Source organism: Haliotis asinina, chromosome 9, assembly GCF_037392515.1.
Source record: "Haliotis asinina isolate JCU_RB_2024 chromosome 9, JCU_Hal_asi_v2, whole genome shotgun sequence".
In the NCBI taxonomy this organism is placed as follows: domain Eukaryota; kingdom Metazoa; phylum Mollusca; class Gastropoda; order Lepetellida; family Haliotidae; genus Haliotis; species Haliotis asinina.
The window spans coordinates 51,624,759-51,643,775 of record NC_090288.1 but is presented as its reverse complement, the minus strand read 5'-3'; the positions used below and the strand labels follow the sequence as shown (position 1 = coordinate 51,643,775).

At 42.8% G+C, this 19,017-nt stretch overlaps 1 protein-coding gene across 1 annotated transcript; it reads right to left on the bottom strand.

The window, feature by feature from the left end:
- Positions 1 to 1,473: 1,473 nt before the first annotated feature.
- On the bottom strand, positions 1,474 to 19,017 carry LOC137296827 (alpha-aminoadipic semialdehyde synthase, mitochondrial-like). Its single transcript, XM_067828693.1, has 13 exons — positions 18,937 to 19,017; positions 17,530 to 17,669; positions 13,926 to 14,055; positions 13,271 to 13,381; positions 12,950 to 13,058; positions 11,935 to 12,011; positions 9,420 to 9,483; positions 8,286 to 8,453; positions 7,517 to 7,612; positions 6,421 to 6,533; positions 5,522 to 5,616; positions 4,087 to 4,263; positions 1,474 to 3,180 (listed from the first exon to the last, which is right to left on the bottom strand). Exons 2-13 carry the CDS (start codon positions 17,630 to 17,632, stop codon positions 3,071 to 3,073), a joined length of 1,353 nt encoding a protein of 450 aa, XP_067684794.1. The 5' UTR covers positions 17,633 to 17,669; positions 18,937 to 19,017; the 3' UTR covers positions 1,474 to 3,070.

Here is a 19,017-nt window from a genome sequence, read left to right as displayed (position 1 = left end):
GCGAGAAAACACGGGTGAAATGTGATGAGAATATTCATTCAGCCATAAAACAATTGTAAGTATGAAGTTACCGTGTCTTGAATGTGTCTTGTTACCAGATAAGTTGTGATAGAGCAAAAGCTAATTTTACTTTGATCTTTTCAAACAGCGCGCTCATGCGTAATGGAGGGAGTGGTCCCTTCTTAGCCTACGTTTTTATAATTATGCACGAATATTCGTTTACCCAATACCCAATACGATAGATAAGTCATAAACGTGAGGTTATTTAAGACGAGCATCTGGGTACCTAGACAAACAAAACAAAGTTATATTTTAGATTTCCGGGTTCGATTGCCCACATGTGCACAATGTGTAAGGCTCATTTCTTGTTTCCTTGATAACGCTGGAATTTTGCTGAAAGCGGTGCAAAACTATACTCACTCACTCTTCCATTCTAAAATGAAAATGTGTCTGGCATGTTGTCTCGTCAGCTGCCGTGAGTGTGATTCTTTTCAGTACAGGCCTGGAAGTGAACAGGAATATGACTAAAGCCCGCGAAACAACATCACCATCATCGTCGTCATCATCATCACCACCACCACCACCACCACCACCACCACCACCATCATCATCATCATCATCATCATCATCATCATCATCATCATCATCGACCCCACAAGGTCCGGGTTAGAATTGATCTACAGAGACCCATGCTTGTTGTGAGCGGCTGGGTTGAGTTGGGTTTTACAGCACATTAGTATTATATAGTACAGACTCGATTACTGGTCCTGGTCCAGGCTCTATTACTTACAGACCGCCGACGTAAGGCAGGAAAATTGCTGACTGCAGCGAAAGGTAACTCAACCAAACACGTCCATTCCTGCTGATGGGTGGTTTTGTAGCTTAGTGGTTAAGAGCGCCACGCCGAAGATCCTGGTTCGATCCCCTACATGGGTACATTGGTTACTTTTAATTGTTGTTCAACACTGCACCCAGCAACAGTAAAGCCACATGACGGCTCTCTATTAAAAATCGAGTCTGAGAATCACAACCCAGTGATCAACAGCGTACAACATGTGAAACCCTTTACTGGTATTCCCCACTCACATTGCTGGAGCATTGCTAAAAGCGGCGTAATCCATACTCACTCACTGTTTACAATCAACAGAACCTATTTTGGAGGATAATCGAGATGGGAACTTGAGGAATCTTCCTTCACGCGCCTCGCCACGTGACATGGGTCGAAGCGTAGTAAAATCACAACGAATCCACACACAGACACAGGTTGGACGCGCTGAAACGAATCGTCCAGTGAATCGCCTGTTGCGAAGATCACACAATCACTTACATTTTTTGTCAGCTTCAAAGAAACCACAATGACGCATATACTGTAAAACACACATAATTAAAAAGAGAACAACACGAAAAATAACTTTGAATGGGATGGGCGATGGTATGAGAACTTTAAGGTAAACGCATCTGTTCCCGGTTCAACACAACTTTATTGTTGTTTCATGCGAATACACATTCACAATACATTAATCGGAAGCCTTTGAGTACGGACGCCTTGTATAGCTATTCGTTTTGTTTTGTTTTGTTTTTGTTTTTTTTCTTTCATTTGTATGTGTGTGAAAGACTAGTATCAACGTATTATCTTGAAACTGCAAGATCTTAACTTAAAATGTTTCAGCATATCATTTTGAAATGCCATCACAATGGTCTTGACATTTTTAATTCTTGTCTTGAAATTTCAACATAGTACCTTGGCATTTCAAGCAATAAAAAGCTTCTAGAGGGGTTCCGCATGAAAAGCTTCCGTACAAATCAGTAATAGATCTATGGCTGATATCTCTGTAACTTTATGACAGAGGAAATGTAAAAATGTGTATGCATACATAGGTGTTAAATTATAATTTCTATTGATTTCGCGTATTATACGCTATTTTCCGAGTTATCACTAACAGCCTTTCACTAGACGGCTGTTTTGGTACTGAGTGTGATACTCTGTGACTGTTAATGTGAATGTGAGTCTATATAGCAGTATTTGAGCAGTTTCACGGCGGGGGAACGCCAGCACTTTGGACTGACCTAGACTGCCTGCCAATATTTTGTTTATTACTTCCGAATAAGGCGATTAACAGGTTCGGGTGGTCAGTCACGCTCGCTCACGTACATGTGTACACACGTATTTCAGATTATGCACTACGTACGCACACATCCCTAGTAAGATTGATGTACGATTAACTCTGTTTGTCGGACGGCAGTCTCGTCTGGTGAACGGTATCACTCCGTCCCATTTTAGAATGGGTAGAACGTTGGACACGTTCAACTCTGGGAAACACCCTTCCGTCCCAAGTCCGAGCCCGTCCATAAAGTTCTTAAACCGACGGTAAAGAGGTGCCACTACGTAAAGTCCGTTTGAACACAGTTTGAACCCAATCCGAACCCGAACCCGATCTCAAGAATGTGCTGAGAATGAGTTTGGTGTGGTGAGAGTATAAAGATACATTCGGAGGTATCTGACTGATTTTGACCCAAATTCCAATTTTATCAACTTTATATAAACATATAATGTATCATAAAAATGATAGTAATTTTCTGTATTATGTACTTCATCGCATTAGAAATGTTCCGCTAAAACAGCATGTGTACTAAACTATTGATACCATATGCAAATGGATGTATGATGGTACTGTGGCCATTTGCTCAATAAACTTGTCTGTCTGTCATGTATATCACATTATCTCCCTGTTAAAAGAAGGTACACACTCGGAAACGGGATTTTATGAAAAATACTTTATCACGTTACTGAACCGAACAAAGTCCGCTAAAAAACCCTGCAAATCCTAGCAATGATATTCACATCAAAAGCATTATCATACAAAAACATTTTACTCCAGCCACTATCAAACAAGACTGCATTTTTCCATTTGCCTGACGGTCTACTTTTGTCAGACTTGACAAACTACCTGCCTGAATATGTGTCGTTAATTATGTTAAAGTTTTATCTGAGAATCAGTTCTCTATTGTTTCAGAAAATCCTTGTATCTAATTAAAACACAATCCTCATGCCTTTCTTTAATCATATGCATTATGTTTTCCTGTCAGTGAAACTGATCCCCTTCTTCTCCAGGTCAGACAAGAGAGGTCTGTAGATGCTTGGAGAGACCGGAAGCACGACCCCTCGCTCAGTTATCTCCCCTTGAAAGGAACAGCGATTGGCTCATTAATTGTTTGATCGGCAGGTTGTTTGTTTGTTGATTATCTCTGAAAGATTTTAGCTATATGACTGTTAAAACAACATTTTGGACCAGACAAACCATTGGTCAACAGCAAGAGCATCGACCTACGCAACTGGTATACGATTACATGTGTCAGCCAAGTAAACGGGCCTGACCACCCGACCCTGTTAGCCGCCTCTTACGACAAGCATGGGTTGCTTCTAATTTTAACCCGGATCTTCACAGGTAGAAACCGTGAAGGTCCCGGGGTAGAATAGGCCTTCAGCAACCCATGCTTGCCATAAAAGGCGACTATGCTTGTCGTAAGAGGCGACTAACGGGATCGGGTGGTCAGGCTCGCGGACTTAGTGGACACATGTCATCGGTTCCCCGCTATGCAGATCGATGTTCATGCTGTTGATCACTGGATTGTCTGGTCCAGACTCGATTATTTACAGACCGCCACCATACAGCTGGAATATTGCTGAGTGCGGCGTAAAACTAAACTCACTCACTCACTCACAGGTAGAATATTATAGGTAATGAAGATGGCACTGAGAATGTTGTCTGCTGTAAACAATATTAAGCTATATAAAAAAATTCTTGTTTCTAGAGACACATTACATTATCAGGTTGGCAAATTGTTGTCGTCATATTTGAATTTTCATTTTGTCGTAGTCTGGATGCTGCCTCTGTTTTAATTTTGTTATGATCTTCAGACTTCGTTTCGTGGGTATATTTTCAAAAGAAACTGACATGGAATATCAAAATGAAAAACAAATATGAAGGTTGGGGGTCGGTGGTGAATGGCAAACAGTATACTAGGGACGGGATCAAACTCTGGAGAATATGGAGATCCAGATATTCACTATGAACAGCTCCTTACCAGTCAACAGCAGCATAACTCCACTGGCGACTGTGTGCCCAACCGTTTTGGCCATGGCGGAATGTTTTCTAGCATCTCCATACACCGCCATATCCAACTTCCGCTTCTCACGGGAGCCGTCAGGGAAACTTCCGGTCACCTCGATGTGCATCACAACGAGGTCGCGTTCATCCGGGCCTGGAGCAAAATCAGGATGTATGTATACGAATTGTCACGTGCAATATCATATATCTATTGAGAGCCACCAAACGTAGATTTCATGCCTTTCAAGTCAGCAGAAAGAAACATGCATATTTGACCGAGACTGCTTGGTGAGATAACGGTATTTATCCGTTGTGTGTTACGAGCGGTGGCTTGAACATTCCGAAACCATGATGGACTGCATTGGTGGTGTTCGTTACTTTTTGTATTTCGAGGAAACAAAGTCATTATGAGGCACTTGCCAAACCAGAGAAGCATTATCTTGTCTGCCTGGTCTTTCGAGAGGTCAGTTTACCAGTCTGGTTTCTGTGGAATCCCCACTTCGAGCCATCACCTTGATAGCTAATGGAAAAGACTTTGTCGAGGTATTTTTTCACCGACCCTGTACGCATCCTCTCTTTTGACTGTCATTCAGACTCTAGTCTGAAGCGAGGACGCGACTGACCAAAGTCTTTTAAGAGACGATGCGTCAGGAACGCTTCTGGTTTGGAGTTAGAGGCCAATAAAGTGCGTGCGGAATTCTTTGACGTGTCAATATAATTTTAATACCTCAGATTGGTCGCAATTCTCTTTGACTCCATTTTAATCATACCCCTATTTCATGAACATTTCTAAGTCTCCATGTCAATGGTGCCAGATGAAGGCCATTCTTATCATGAATCTAGGCTTCATTCACCTGTCTGGAAATATGTTGACCATCACTTTACAGTGCGAAGAACCTATGTAACACAAAGCTTACATCGCGTGCACATGAATGGCAGATGAAGTTTCAGTTGGAGGTAGTAGCTGAAAGTGCGTCTTTATAAGGCTCCCTGAACGCAACACTCATTAATAGTAAAGCAATGTGTAGAGTGTGGGCACAAATCCAGACAAATGTACATGACCTTTCTACCTTGTTTGTTAGGTGTATTCCAGCTATGTGACGGTAGTGTGTAAATACCAGACCAGACAATCACATGATTGACCTCATGTGCATTGACCTCTGCAGTTAGGATACGAATACATGCAGTGAACAATTCAGCGAGACTTACCAACTGATCCCGTTAGTCGCCTGTTTTGACAAGCATGGGATGCAGAAGACGAAATCTGACCCGGATCTGCACGTTTGCAGTCTTATTGCAATGAAAAGTAACACTGGGCATGAGTGAAGCGTTCCACAGATCGCGCCATGATATGGGCCGCACAAAGTTCTTGTCATTCTCAAAAGAAGCCTTCCAAATATGTCGGAACTCACCAAACATGAACTCTGATCTCTTCTCCAAGAAATTAGCCAGAGTGTCCAGGGGTGTACCTTTTGTCTCGATCTCTTCGGATTCCAATAAACCCAACCTGTAAGATCAAATGTACAGCTCTCCAAAGTGAATCAAGGCATTATCAGTGTAATGTTTATTCAAATTCTTACACGAGACGTGCATAAAGAAACGCGGGTATCACACAGATTAGTGAGTTTAGTTTGATGCCGCTTTTAGCGATATTCCAGCAATATCACGGCGGGGAACACCAAGAATTGGCTTAACATAATGTGTCCATGTGGGGATTCGAGACCGGGTCTTCGGTGTGACGGGACAACGCCTTGACCACGAAGCTATCCCACATCCCTCACTCGTTGACGTTCACCACTTCAGTTTAACCTATAAACACGGGTGTTTTGCTGTTATCCACAAGAATTTGGCAACGCTGGAGTTGATCTGACAGTCATTAACTCGGCGCGATATAGTACTGGGACACCTGTTCCAGCCATGTCATAATCGATCCTGGCCATGTGATCAGTGGATAATTACAACTGAAGGAGACATTCCTTGATACCTAGAAGATTAAAAAAAGATGCTACCTTCTTCGATGGGAAGCCACGCCTGGTTAAACCGTTACCTTATTAACTGGGGTTCGTTTCCCCCACATAGGTACACTGTGTATGCCAGTCAGTAAAAGGTTATGTTGCCATAGTCACACAATGTTTTACACAAGACTCAACGCAGGGGCAGTGGGGTTAGCCGTCCATTTTCCACATGTGAAGCCCATTTCTTACGTCCCAGCCGTGATATTGCTGGAACATTGCTAAAAGCTGCTGAAAGCCTTATTCACTCGTTCACTGCTTTCTTCCGCATATATTGTTATACATGTCAGGGACATTACCTTTTTATGACCTCAAGTTGGCTTTGACCTCCAGCTTGATCTTTGACCTTTGACTCCAGATTTTCTGCCGAGATGTCTTCACGCAGTCCTAGCTCGTTGCAAATAAACTTCCTCTTTAAAAAGAAAAAAAATACCTGATAATAGTTTGAAAGATTTGAAGAATGAATATCAAAGTAACTGCGGTATAATGTTACTGAGTCATTGGCGCGTTGTCAAATGACCCCGTGTTTTTCAGACATATCTTATGGGAAGAAAACATCGTTCGAAATCCTCAAAATTTTGCAACTGTAACATCGTTTAGAATTTATGTCCTTGGACCTCGAGTTGTGTTGTAACAAAGCGAAATCACTTATTTCTGGGTGATATAAACGTATAACTAAAACTGTTTTCTTGCAGTGTCTGAAAATGGTCGATCTCTTTATTCGCAACATCATTGCAAAGCTGTTGGGTTGCGCCCATGGTTTTCTATAGACTGGTTTGCCCACCCTTTGGCGCTCGTGTTTCTCTCTAGAACTGGGAGAGGATGGGGAGCATACCAGTATTGCACGTGCTGACTTAAAGAGGTTGGATACCGTGGTTTGCGAGGGGATGTGACAGTAGGAGTGTGTACTTATGTAACGTAGTTATTTACCTTTATCTTGCTTCTACTCATAATTTCATGATATTTTCGCTAATAATTTTCTCTGAGGTAAACCTGGGCAAGAGTTATCTCCCTTTATCAAATTTCACTTGGGCATGTTTTTCTAGTTTGAGATAATGCTGATACCCTCTGGTAACCTGTATATTTTTTAGTTTTGAATATTAATCTAGTGTGAATTTACGATATGAATATAATTTCATAAAAAATCCCTTTACGTTGATGAATCAGTGGGACGCCACTTGTCAACCAAATTCCATGGTGACTTGCTATTTTCATTACACAATTGGATTCGGGACACATTTTTCTACACATTTACATCAAATTTAGCAATTTCTTGACACTTTGATATTTTTTTTATCAAACCTCCTAAACAGAAACTGTCCCTGCGAGAAACTTTAGTTTGGATAACGGGCGCGTGAGTTAATCCGACGTCCGAATGGAGTCGCTGCTACCTACCCACGTTACTCCTCGAGATCCCGCCTGTAGCAGACTCATAGGGGAGACAGAGAAAAGACCCAGTTTCATCAAGCCAAGGACTCCAGCACCGAATCCCTGTAATGGAATGAAACCATAAAACTCTTGCCGAATTCAGGTGACATGTTGTAATACTTCAAATACATCCGACTGCTTATGGCACGTATCCCTTCTTTTCATAATATTTGACGTTATCAATTTGTGCAGGAGTGCGGTTACTGGCCGTCAATTTCTGAACATTTTAGAAAAAAATATAGCAAGCATCCCTCAATCTGCAATACGTGAAGTGATCGTGTTTCACATAAATCCTTAAATCTGAGACCAAGGTAAAGTTATACACGACAATGCACATGCATCTTGTTCCAGAGCTGTCAGGGTACAGTACTATGCACATGCATCTTGTACCAGGGGACAAGCACATGGCATGTCAGCATGTCTGAGTACAGTATTATACGTATTTAACTTGTATCGCAGCCTGTCTGGACACAGCACTTTGCGGAGGCACCTTGTATCTCAGCGTGCTTGGGTACATTACTATACACATTTAACTTGTATCTCAGCGTACTTGGGAACTGTACTACATATAATTAACTGTTTGAGTACAGCACTACACACACGCACCTTGTATCACAGCGTGCCTGGGTACAGTACTACACACACGCACCTTGTATCTCCGCGTGCCTGGGTACAATACCACACGCCCGCACCTTGTATTCTCAGCGTGTCTGGGTACAGTATTACACACACGCACCTTGTATCTCAGAGTGCCCCTAAGGAAGTTCTCGACAGTCTGTAGCCCGTACAGCGTCAGGTATGCGGGCTTGAATACATTGGGGAATCCCTCCATCTTTAATTCTGGGATGAAGTCCAGATCTTGAGCAGACTCTACAAGAAAGGGGCCTTCGGGGATGTGTTCAACCTGGAGAATACACAATTTTTTTCGGGAGTCCTTGGTAACATTACTGTCCGCTAGTAAGTCACAAACATTTAGACAGTGTGCACTTAGACCATCATGAATGTCGTTGTCAAGTGTGTGTAGGTTGAGTGTTGTTTTACACCGTTTGTAGACAAATATCCACCTCCTCACCAGATACCCCCTTCCTTCACCAAACAACCCCGCCCTTCGCCAAATGTACCCGCCCTTCACCAACTACCCCCGCCCTTCACCAAATACCCTCGCCCTTCACCAAACAACCCCGTCCTTCACCAAATGTACCCGCCCTTCACCAACTACCAAAGCCCTTCACCAAATACCCTCGCCCTTCACCAAACAACCACGCCCTTCACCAAACACCCCCACCCTTCACCAAACACCCCCACCCTTCAACAACTACCCCCGTCCTTCAACAAACACCCCCGCCCTTCACCAAATGTACCCACGGTTTACCAAAAACACCACCCTCCACCATATACACCCGTCTCCACCAACTACCCCCACCCTTCATCAAATGTACCCGCCCTTCACCAACTACCCCCGCTCCTCACCAAATACACTCGCCCTCCACCAAATCCCCCCCCCCCCCATTCACCAAATGTGCCCTTCTTACCAAATACCCCCACCCTTCACCAAATGTACCTGTCCATCATCAACTACCCCCGCACTTGTCCAAATACCCTCGCCCTTCACCAAATACCACCACCCTTCAACAAATACCCCCGTCCTTCAACATACAACCCCGTCCTTCATCAAACACCCCCACCCTTCACCAAATGTACACGCCCTTCACCAGCTACACCCTTCTCCACCAAATACTCCCGCCCTTCACCAAATACCCCCACCTACTCACCATTTATTCTCATCGCCTCACCAAGTATCAGTGTTTCCTTCTGAAATACCCTCTCCCTTTACCACATAGACAAATCCCTCCTCGAGCAACCGGCTCACCTGTCCGTCTTTAATGTATCCTCCTCCCCGGCAACACGCGTGCAGCGACCCACGTGGGTACCAGCTGAAACATAACGAGTTCTCTTTAACCATGAATCTAAAATACGATGTGGTTTACTAATGGGGAAGAAACTAATAAACCTGGCTGATGCAGGTCAGCGTGCACCTGATGCTTGTGGTGTCATTCACTGGATTGTCCAGATTTGATTATTTTTCACACGAGAGTCATAAAACAAAATGTTTATGTTAAGTGAGTGAGTGAGTTTAGTTTAACGCTGCACTCAACAATATTCCAGCTATATGTCGACGGTCTGTAAATACTAGTAATCTAGTCTGGAGCCGACAATCCACTGATCAACAGCATGAACATTTTAATGTTAAGCAATAAGCAAACACTTTATAAGACAGTCAGTATCATTTTCTGGATCTTAATTCTCCCGTTTTCCCTCAGTTTTCATTTTCAACGTAAGAAAGAAACACATCATATCTCATTCTTCAGCGCCGCTTTAGAAATGTATATTCTGGTATGGTATAGCCTGCTCTTCTCAGACACAATCCCCAAAAGATCAGCTCGATCTACATTTATTAAACCATTGCTTGCGAAGCAAAGCGACCCCACTACACAATGAAATAATTCAAAGACTGCTACAAGTGATCTAAATGTACATAAGTTATGATATTAGTGAAGAACACGTGTTTTTATATTTTCATAATCCGTCTGGTTGATGGTTAAGATATACATAAAATACGGATTGACTAATTCATGAGACATTATATAAGTGAGATCGAACTCGTATAAGTTGGAATATATCTTTTTTAGAAAACTGAAATGAAGCCATGTTATGCTGGTGGCGAATATATGACCAGTGTCTTGGCTGCACATGCTACAGACACGCTTAAATTGAAGGCCAATATTCTCGTTTCTCATTACTTTATCAAAAAAGTCTGGAGGGCGTAGTTTATTTTTACATTTTAATTTATGTCCAAAGCGTCTTGATTTCTGTGGAAATTTACTCCTTTTCTCGGATGAAGAAAAAAACCCTCAAAAACTTAGAAGTATGAAAAATTATTGAGAGTCAAAGTTGTATTTTCTTTAGTGTAACAAACATAATCTTAGGGTCGGGTTGAATGTTTGGGCCGGGCGGTAATGAGAAACAAGAACACTCTTTTACATGTCCTAATGAGTATTTGCATATTCTTAAAGTCGGTGTCTTGCGGTGTATACAAGTTGACTATGGTTTGTTATCTAACGCCGCATTCAACAATATTCTGGCTGTATAGGGACGATTTGTAAATAATGGAGTCTAGACCAGGCAACCCAGTGATCAATGTCATGAACATTTTTCTACGCAATTAGGACACGATGACATGTGCCAAGTAAGCGAGCTCCTAAGACAAGCATGGGTTGCTGAAGACCATTTCTTCACGGATCAATTGACCCTCTATATATATACAAGCACGGCTGTAGTCCAAGTCAGGAGAGAGTAGTGGTGATTGTGTTGGTGTCAAGGAGAACTTAGGCCTACCCTTGTCAGGCTGAGTGAGACTTTCATTAATTCGGGGCAAACGGGCACATCTGGTTGGGGATGGTGGGGGAAAACAAGTAGGTCAGCATCACACCAATACTGGTAATGAAGCATGACTAAGTGATGAAACAAATATTTGTCATGGATTCTTTGCTGTTAGGTATTATGATAACATTTTCATTTAAATAATGGTTGTCTTGAATCAGTCGCATCATAACGTTTTACTAGGGAGAGTGTGCGAGAGAGTATCAGCCAGTGAGAGAGCAAGAGCTGCATTGTACCATAGGCTCAACATGTTAGAAATCTGAAAACGCATGTGCGTGCGTATGTTGGTGAGTGGGGTTTTAAGGTAATTTTGAAAAGCTGCTTCTGAACGAGACCGCAAAACTTTGCCACAGTTGTGAAATCCGATTGAATGATGAACTTTTGTTTTTTACTGCGAGCCACTTAACGTTTGGTTCCTGTAATTACAATTTCAGCTCTCGTTTATTTGAGTTCACCTGGGCTGTTCCGATAAGTGACATGTCCATCTTCCTGTGTGCACATTCACCCGGCAGTCTCTGGCTACCAATTGAGTGAGTGAGTGAGTTTAGTTTTACGCCGCTTTTAGCGATATTCCAGCAATATCACGGCGGGGAACACCAGAAAATAGGCTTCACACATTGTACCCATGTGGGGAATCGAACCCGGGTCTTCGGCGTGACGAGCGAACGCTTTAACCACTAGGCTACCCCACCGCCCCGGCTACCAATTGCTGTATCACTGTTTGAAAGGTCCTTCTTATATACACATCCCTGGACAGGCTGAGGCTTATCTCGGGTGCTTGGGTAGCCAATGGATTACGTGATCACTCGTCACCCCGAAGTTCGATTCCCCACATGGGTACAATGTGTGAAGCCCATTTCTGGTGTGTCCTGTCGTGATATTACTTGAATATTGATAAAAGCGGCATAAAATCTCACTCACTCACTCACTCAGTCCCATCTCACCTAAATTTGTACTTGAGGGGATTATCTGCGCACTCCGGCGCAGGGAGCCCGCCACACCATAGCTGATACGACGTCACCTGTAACATAACATGGCCGATAAACACTGTTATTCTGGATCAGTTTGCTAGGTGTGAGTGCATTATGTAAACCCTTCCTTGGACCTTGCCACATGTTGCAAGTACCACTGTCTGTTGACCTATTGTGGGGACAGGTAAAACTGACGTGATGGACTAGGTGGTCAAGTTCGGTGATTTGGTTGATACATGTCATCGAATCCCAATTGGCTATTAATTGATTATTATCATTAATGATGGTCATAATGTCAACGTCACTATTTCCTTGTATACCTTATAAAGAGGAGGTAATGCCAGTCAGCATGTGCAATGTGCATCTTCAAATTCCTGGCAACTCCAGAGTTAAGACACCAGGAAAATACTATGAGAGACTTTAAGGGCATTCATTAGATTATGTGGTCAGATTCGAAAGAACAGTGGACATACATAGCATTTTCATTCCGGTTTTTATGTTAGTTGTTCCACGCTACATTCAGAAATATTCCAGCCAGCAACAGTCTGTAAATAATGGATGCTTGACCACACAACCCAGTGATCAACAGCATGAGCATCATCAACCTTCGTACTGGGAGATAATGACATGGTCAACCAAGTCAGCCAGCCTGACAACTTGATCCCCTTAGTCCCGTTTTTCGACAAGCATACATTATCAAGTCCTAGCTCATCATCAGTTGGCCGTAATGCAAAATGGGAAAGCCAGTGTAAAAGAATATCCAGTCTTGAGAATCATTAGTAACAAAATCAGTTTGAAGTCAAGGGGGAAGAAAAGTCAGATTTCAAGCCGATGAACCTATTCAGAAGTATCTGAAATTTCAGCTTCACCGTTGTTGATGAGAAGACCTTTACAGAGACGCACAAAATACAAGATGCAGGACAACGCGTCCATGTAATTAATACCACTAAGTTGAGCTGAGACTAAACTACTGTTGAAAATGCCTCACTTTCCCCCCTCTGTGCTGGATGTCATCGAACGTCCGCATGGCCAGCATATGGTCGATCCCAGGGTCCAGACCCACCTCACACAGGAAGGTCAGGCCAGCTTCAGTCGCTCTGGAAACAAAGTTTCATTTTCAACTTGACCGGAGAAGAAAGGTAAAATATAAATAGACGGAGTACAAAGTTACATCTTATATGCTTTGAATACTTCTTATTCAACATATATGCCTGGAAAGTCGTACACTTAGCAGCAACGACGAAGTACATGATTGGCCATCTACTACAAGAATCATAAATGGTTGGGGTAGACGTAAGTAACATGTTACTGTTGGTGGAGTTTCTTCACGTCATCATCCACGTAGCTGGCTGAAACCAGATGTTTCCGGAGTGACAAGCAAGCTCGGGCGATGTCAGGCAGCAGGGAATACGGCACCAGACTGAAACACGAAAGCCTGAAACATGACTTACTGAAACAAGACAGAATGAAACACGAAAGACTAAAACATCACTTACTTAAGCAAGGCAGATTGAAACACGACAGACTTTGAGATGGAAAAGTGACAGATTGAAATATCAAAGTCATTTATACTGAAACGTTACACAGTAGAAACTGAATGCAAATATCCTTGAGATAGATCCGGGTTCGACTTACTCCCCGGGAACAACGAGTGAAGCCCATTTCTGACGTGATATTGCTTGTAAAACTAAACTCACTCACTCAGCTGCTACAACTCCACACACCGGCGCTATCGTTGCTCATAATTTCCTTCACCATTCGTAGCTACTCGTATCATCCCGACAGGCGGATGGCGTTCTTGTAGGTCACGGAAAGACACGAGTAGTTATGAATATTTCCTTGACCTGTTCCGACTATTTTATGATGTCTGATTGGACTGCATATAACAATTGTGACTCCATTCACTCTCAGCACAAATGGCGTGAAACCATATGTACTTACTACGACTCGACAACGTTACCTACCCAACAACGACGTCGTGTTCGGCTATCAGTCGGTTTCTCCCGTCAGCGTCTTGAGTGATGTCCACACATTCGAGCCTCACCCCTGGGCACAGCTGACTGACTCGTTCAAGTTTGCTGTTCGAGACCGACACTGGAAATATAAACGAATCTTTTCGGTCCTTTCTGTTCTTTCAGAGATTGTATCAAACTGTTGGAATTACCACGCACGAAGTGAAATTATTTCTGTCTAGAGTCAGTTTCTTAGTTGTTTAAAGCTGCACTCGGCAATATCCCATCTGCGTGGCGGCAATCAGTGAGTGAGTTTAGTTTTACGGCGCATTTAGCAATGTTTACTAACAAATATACACAACCAGCACTGAGGAACAACTCTGTGATGTATAATAGACTTCCTCACTGCCGTTTGTGAGTTTTTTGGTCCCCTGAAATCTTAGGAGACACTCTTTTCTTCACTACACACTTGTGACTATGCTTTAGAAGCGATGATATGTGCATTTTAATATGGTTTTACACTACACACAGGTAAATAACCTTGATGGTCTTCACCGATGGCTTCAATGTGCAGCAGGCCAGAACATGCGTCACACAGGTAAGACATCTCAAACTGAACTGTAAGCAGCCTCAAAGGGCATTGATGCATGCGCAACAGATCACAAAAGTCTAAGTTAAGGAGACGGGGTTGGAGGGGGGCGGTAAGCTGATATTCATACATAATGGGAAAAGGAGCCTTCAGAGGAATGGTTTATTCACAAGCTCATCTTGACTTGCTTATTTCCAAGGAGACCTTGCAATTGGGGTGGCCGACTTGGTTGAGAGGATGAGGAGACTATTGTAAACATGAAACACGTTGCTTGCCATTAAGATGTCTTATAGATTGCTTCCAACTCTTACCCAACAAACATGCCTTCATGGTTTTACACTAATCAGTTTTCTAAATGATTTAGTTATGTTTCGAACCATCTATTTTTAAAATCCCACGCTCTGAAGTAAAAATGTAAAAGTGCATATGTTCTAGTTGACACGGTTAAAGTCAAGCCGTACGGTGTATTTGTCATAACGTTACTTGTAAAACGTAAGGCTGGCATGAAATATCATATAAACATCGGATTCAGCTATGCAAGTCGGCACAGGGTTAAATAATTCTTTACAAATGGTTAACCATAGGTTCAAGTCGCACGCTCTGTCGAGCGCGGGCTATTTGAAACGACGGAGTTGTTAAGTGTGCTCAATTCAAACTGGGTACTGTCTGTCTATTCAGGACATCACGTCATACATTCACTGATTCATCACCCTTCACTCTTGTTTTCTTGTGAAAGGTTTTATGCATTAAAAACAAACAACCACATTTCAAATCCCTCGTCCGTGACCTACTGTCTATACGGTGATCACGCGACTTGGATAAGCCAATCAACATCGGATCCACCTGGATCAAACGGATCAACCAGGTAATATATAATGCAGGATGCTGTTCTCACAAAGACGCTGGTATGAAAAGATATTTGCCTCTCCGGCATAATGTTCTTATTACAGAGTTGCCTTTAAGTGACGTCCTTCTCCGACATGACGTTGTTCTCAGAGTGACTCTTGTATGAAGCGACATTCTTCCCCGGCGTGACGCTATTCTTAGAGTGACACCAGTATAAATGGACGCCCTTCCTCTCCGACATGACGCCAGTATGAAGTAGCCTCCTCCTCCGACATGACGATGTTACGAAGAGTGACGTCTGCATGAAGCAACATCCTTGACAGCATAACGCTGTCGTCAGAGGGACGCCAGTATGAAGCAACATCCTTGACAGCATAACGCTGTCGTCAGAGTGACGTCTGCATGAAACAACATCCTTGACAGCATAACGCTGTCGTCAGAGGGACGCCAGCATGAAGCAACATCCTTGACAGCATAACGCTTTCGTCAGAGGGACGCCAGTATGAAGCAACTTCCGTCTCCAACATGACGCTGTTCTCAGAGTGACGTCTGTTTGAAGTGACGCCCTTTCTTTTTCTGGCATGGCGCTGTTCTGAAAGTGAAGCCCTTTTCAGGCGTGACGCTGCATGCGTCGATATCTTAATGTTCAGAGTTATCTCCCTTCATCTTAACAGATATCCCAACTTCCAGAGTTAATGCAATAACTGGGTACAATCACTATCCCCGTTGATTTAATACGAAACTACTATCAGGTGTCTTAAAAACGTTGATTTGGCTTAAAACCCTTCTTCCACAAAAACAATTCCAACAAAATTGGAATCTTTGATGTATCTCCTTAACAAACCATAAATCTAGATTGACCTGTCTAGGGTTATCCTGCTAGTGGTATGTAAATGGAGTTATGTCCCTTGCTATTACAGTGATGGCTGCGACCATGTAAAAGCAGGTCATTCTTTGAGGAAGTCCCTACAGCGTTTCCCGATAACTGAACGACCTGTTGGTCTCAGCTTTAAACAATGCACGTCCAAAAGACATATGGAGGGACTCTTTCAGAGATTAGACCTGAATAGAAATTTACACATCAAGCGATAAAACGATCGGCCATTTCCCGTGGCTCGTAGTTTGGTTTGACACTCTGGATCAATCCCATTAAGACAAACACACAACGGTACTTTAAAGACAACGTAGGAGCGGGTCCTACAGCTAGCGAAATAAGAGTATGCCCAAGTGATCTTTCACTGTTACACATTGGCGTCTTGAACGGATTAATATATATGTTAACGTGAGTGAGTTTAGATTTACGCAGCAATCAGCTTTATTCCAGTATGTAAATAATTGAGTGTGGACCGGATAACTCAGAGACCAACAGCATGAGCATCGATGCGATGACATGTGTCAACCAAGTTAGGGAGCTTGGCCACCCGAGCTCTTAGTCACCTGTTGCTATACGAACACGAGTTGTTGGAAATCAATTTGTACGCGGATTTTCACGTAGATCTTCACGGGTTCAAAGGATGTCCAACCAACGCCGTTATCATTCGGATTGGTAAAGAATAGGATGAGTGAATTTGGTCGTGTGAGGCCTGGTGGGAGTTCGTATTTCTTATTAGAACGGGATATCAACTCACTACATATACACCACCTGCCCGATACTAATTATCTTTGCTGCTAAAACAGATTTGAACACATATCATGTTATCCTCAAAACAATTTACCCCGTTCCTAATTATGTGAATCAATGCCATTTCATGATTATTGTGCAAAAGGAACCCGGCCCATTAAACATGGGAGTTATACATGTACAGTATACTAGTGTTGCAATAAGTAGAAATTAGTGATCCAAACAGCGAATCCTGTTATAGGCAGTTGATTACGTACAAGCAGTGAGATACGATGGGTCTACAAACCTTCATATCAGATTGTTACATTTTCTAAGAGCAACATTAATACGAAAGATATGTTCTTACATGCTGGTCATTTGATGAAAGAAGTAGTTTATAAAAAGCTAATGAAAGTGTCTGACATAGATACTAGTCGGGTATATCTATTGTATGCAAAACTTTCTAAAAATGACCTATAAGGAAAATGATGAATTTCAGTTTGAGGAATTCCAAGGGCGTAGCCTGTCAACATAATACAGGATACCTTGGTGATTGTTAAAGTAATGAGCTGAAATCTCACCTGCAGTGACGACAACGTCTTTCTCCGCGGCCAAGTCCTCGTACAATGGCCCCGACACTCTGCCTGCTCCAAACACTAACACACGTTTCTGTGCAGCCGACATTATCAGCACCTTTCCGTTAAAAAGTCAAATCTGTGGTCTTGAAAACAAAGAATGAGAATTTTAATTAATATTTATATCTTTGGCAAGCATTTTGTTGCAAAATCCTACAGTTAAATGACGTTGACGATAGTGACAGATAAAGAGGTCACAACTGCTTAATTTCAACGCTTTATAGCTGACGTCATTATTGGATGAAAAAAACACGACGCTTGCGACTGTTGCGTCACCCCTCCACACCCGCGTATTCTCCAAGGTGTACTATCAATTCCGTTAGCTGCCAGGTGGATGACGTTTACCTGGTCGAATCCCGTACCTGCGATGGGCGGGTCCTTATCCGAACTACGGTATACCCCCGTACTTCGGTCCTGACGTTAGGGGATGTACGAGAGGTACAATGTCAGTACCCGGGGGCCCTTGGAGCTTCACCGTAGTTCTTCCAGCAACCACAAGACGATGATCTTCGTTCAATAGTTTATTTGAAACTGTGTTGCTGAACAACCCACTCTAAGGTCACTCTATAAGACTTCAGCCGCAAAGCTTCCGTCTTAAGCCCAATGCTGGTGCCTTTTTAAGATAGTTTTCCGACGATTCCTTGTGACCAAACACCAGGAGTGGGAGCACACCAGACTCCCGACCCTGGGCTTTGCTACCGCTTAATGCTGGGTCCCTACGTCAAAGCCAACACCCTCTTCTTTTTTGCCCATTGGTCAAAAACCCCTAACCCTGCATACTTTTTCACTCCCCCATCCTTATTCCGTACCCCCAATGCCATATTTGTAAAGCTGTGAGGTGGATTCCAAGAAACTCAAAGTTTCTACCTCCTAACCATATATGTCCCGTGGAATACTACGAACTGCTGCCGAGGTCCCCGGACAAGTTGCTCCATCTTGGTAGTACCGTCCCTATCCCTTTACCTAATCTATGAGTCATCTCGCCTTGCCCCCACTAAGTTCTGACGACCTACTTTCATGCTTATTTCCTCCGCAGCCGATTACCTGCCTCTCCTACATTGTATATGTTTTCTACCTCACAGGCCTTTATTTATTATTTCCCATTCTGAATATACTATTAGAACATCTTGATCACTTATTATTAATAACATCATTCCTAGATCTAACATTATAACCACAATAACAATTCCTCGGCCATGATTTGCTATTATTATAATAATCATAATTCCATGCCTCTGATAGTATTGGAGGTCGTCCCAATTTGACGGATGTGCTTTCATCTTTCTGGCTCTGATCTCTGCAGTTAGAGGGTTGACATGAATCGCGTGAGGACTGACGATTAAATTATCTTACCTCAAACACCGCAGACACAACCCCTTCGATATGCACAAGACGAGGCTCTTTACGACTAACCCGACTCTGTTGAAACATTAC

Coding starts and splice junctions, on each gene's coding strand:
- LOC137296827 (XM_067828693.1), bottom strand. CDS start 17,632: ATGTCGGCTGCACAGAAACGTGTGTTAGTGTTTGGAGCAGGCAGAGTG. Junction 13,382..13,925: donor GAACACGACGTCGTTGTTGG/GTAGGTAACGTT, acceptor TTCGTGTTTCAG/TCTGGTGCCGTATTCCCTGC. Junction 4,264..5,521: donor GAGATCAGAGTTCATGTTTG/GTGAGTTCCGAC, acceptor ATTTTGCTCCAG/GCCCGGATGAACGCGACCTC.